The sequence below is a fragment of the Ahaetulla prasina genome, chromosome 17 (assembly GCF_028640845.1).
Source record: "Ahaetulla prasina isolate Xishuangbanna chromosome 17, ASM2864084v1, whole genome shotgun sequence".
Classification (NCBI taxonomy): domain Eukaryota; kingdom Metazoa; phylum Chordata; class Lepidosauria; order Squamata; family Colubridae; genus Ahaetulla; species Ahaetulla prasina.
In genome coordinates, this window is record NC_080555.1 from 12534240 (window position 1) to 12536427 (window position 2188).

At 48.3% G+C, this 2188-nt stretch overlaps 1 protein-coding gene across 1 annotated transcript; it reads left to right on the forward strand.

The window, feature by feature from the left end:
• The first annotated feature begins 1438 nt into the window (after positions 1-1438).
• Positions 1439-1840, forward strand: NHLH1 (nescient helix-loop-helix 1). The gene has a single exon (XM_058159765.1). The coding sequence runs from the start codon at positions 1439-1441 to the stop codon at positions 1838-1840; it is 402 nt and encodes a 133-aa protein (XP_058015748.1).
• The last annotated feature ends 348 nt before the right edge of the window (positions 1841-2188 follow it).

The following is a 2188-nucleotide window of genomic DNA, read 5'->3' on the forward strand; positions in this document are numbered from 1 at the left end:
CACACACACACACACACACACACACACACACACACAGGGCCGGCCTTCTCCTTTCCCACCCATTGCACAAACATGCCCATCTCTAGTCAACATTTCCGCCCACTAGGCAGGGTTCAGTTTCAAGTCACAGTTGGGCCCTACACAAGCTGTTAGGAGCTGAGCCACCGGAGAGCGCCTCCCAGCTGTCAGAAGCGTCCATGTCTTCTGACAGGGTAGTCCTCAGCTTAGAACGGTTTGTTTAGTGACCGTTCAAAAGTTACAGGTTCATTTAACAACCGTGTGACTAACTTAACAACTGTAGTGATTCCCGCAGCAACTGTGGGAAGAAAGACTGTAATAATAATGGAGAGAGAGAGAGAAAAAAATCACTTAACAACTGTCTGGCTCAGCAGTAGTTGTTTAGGGCTCAACTATGGCCATAAATTGAGGACTTCCTGTACTTTCATTCCCTTTGGTCCTCCTCCATTGGCACTTATGGGTTGTGCCTTCCTCCCCATTCTGTCTCAGGGCCCTTCTGTCCTTTATCTCATGGGTTTCCAACATTGGCAAGTTTAAGACCTGAGGAATTCTGGGAGTTGAAGTCCACAGGTCTTAAACTTGCCAATGTTGGAGACCCCTGCTTTATCTTGTATTATTAATAAAACCTAGAGACTCTGATGAACCAGGTAGGGTTGCTTCCATCAAGGACAATGTCCAACCAAATTTGCCCCATCCTTGAGATTAAAGAACAGATTGTGACAGTGTTGGGATTAGGCAAAATATTAGAATTCCTGGAGTTGAAGTCTATACTTCTTAAAGTTGCCACGGCTGAGAATCCCTGGGTTAGAGACAGAGATTATGGAAGTTCCAGCCGCCATCGCTTGTGTAGTGAATGTTCAGGTATTTGCGTGTCTTCTGAAGAACGTTTCGAAGCATCTCAGCAGGTTTGAAAGTTGGGACACCCATCGAGCTGGGTTCCATTTCTGGACTGGTGTCATTTCCTTGTTGAGAGATGGATTGCAGAGACCCAGAACTCTTACAAGGTGAAAGGATCAACCTCAACTGTGGATCTATTTGAGATTGGTATTATTTATATTTGAATAAGCACCTCAAGGGGACTTGTGTGAGCAAACTGGCATAGTAATGGCCCTGTGACATTGCTTTCAATAGGTATAGGTTTCAATATGTACACTATATGTATATTATTGCTGCCATGTTGTTTCTCTCATCCTTTCAGGTAGCCGGTCAAAGTGCCCAGATCCATCCAGAATTTCTGCACCATCCAAATATCTCTGGTTGCCTCCCATAATTTCATGAGAGTGAATTGCGTGGAAAATTTGAGGTGGATTCCGAAGTCCATCCTGCCTGTCCTCCTGTAGAGATTATCCAAAGCCCTTCCCTTCCCTTCTCCTCTCTCTTCACCCCACAACCAGGCTGCCCCGTTGTCTTCTCAGCCACTATGCTGAATTCTGACCAGACCGAGATTGACCTCCAACCCACCCATTCAGAGACGGAATCGGTCTTCAGTGATTGTGGGGGTGGCCGGGGTGGACCTGTAGAAGACGCCGGATCCCTCAGTCTGTGTGGTCAGTCCCGGGGGCCCGAGTCCAGCGATCACATGAAGAAGGACCTTCAGCACCTCAGCCGTGAGGAACGACGGCGTCGGCGTCGAGCCACGGCTAAGTATCGGACGGCCCACGCCACGCGAGAGAGGATCCGCGTTGAAGCCTTCAACATGGCCTTTGCCGAACTCCGGAAGCTCTTGCCCACCCTCCCTCCGGATAAGAAGCTGTCCAAAATAGAGATTTTGCGGCTGGCCATCTGTTACATCTCGTATCTGAACCACGTCCTGGATGTCTGAGTCTCAGGCGCCGTGAGGGCCTGGGCCTGCCCGTATGACCCACATTGTCAAGAGTAAATCATAAACGCTCTCTCTGGATTTTGGTCTACACAGCAAACATCTAGGAGAATCCGGTTCTAGCTCTTTCTCTTCCATCATTTCTGCCTTCCCGATCCAGCTACTAAGTGGAGCTTCTCATAAGTGCTGGAGTGATCCTAACTCAACCATGGACCTTCTCCACCTTCTAGTTAAGAAGAAGCTGCCCAGAATTCTCCAGTTTCACCATGAGCTTTGAAGGAGACAAGAACTTTGGTTCCCTTTCACCCCAGAAATCTCTAATCAAGAACCTCACGTTTCACTCCCTCAAGA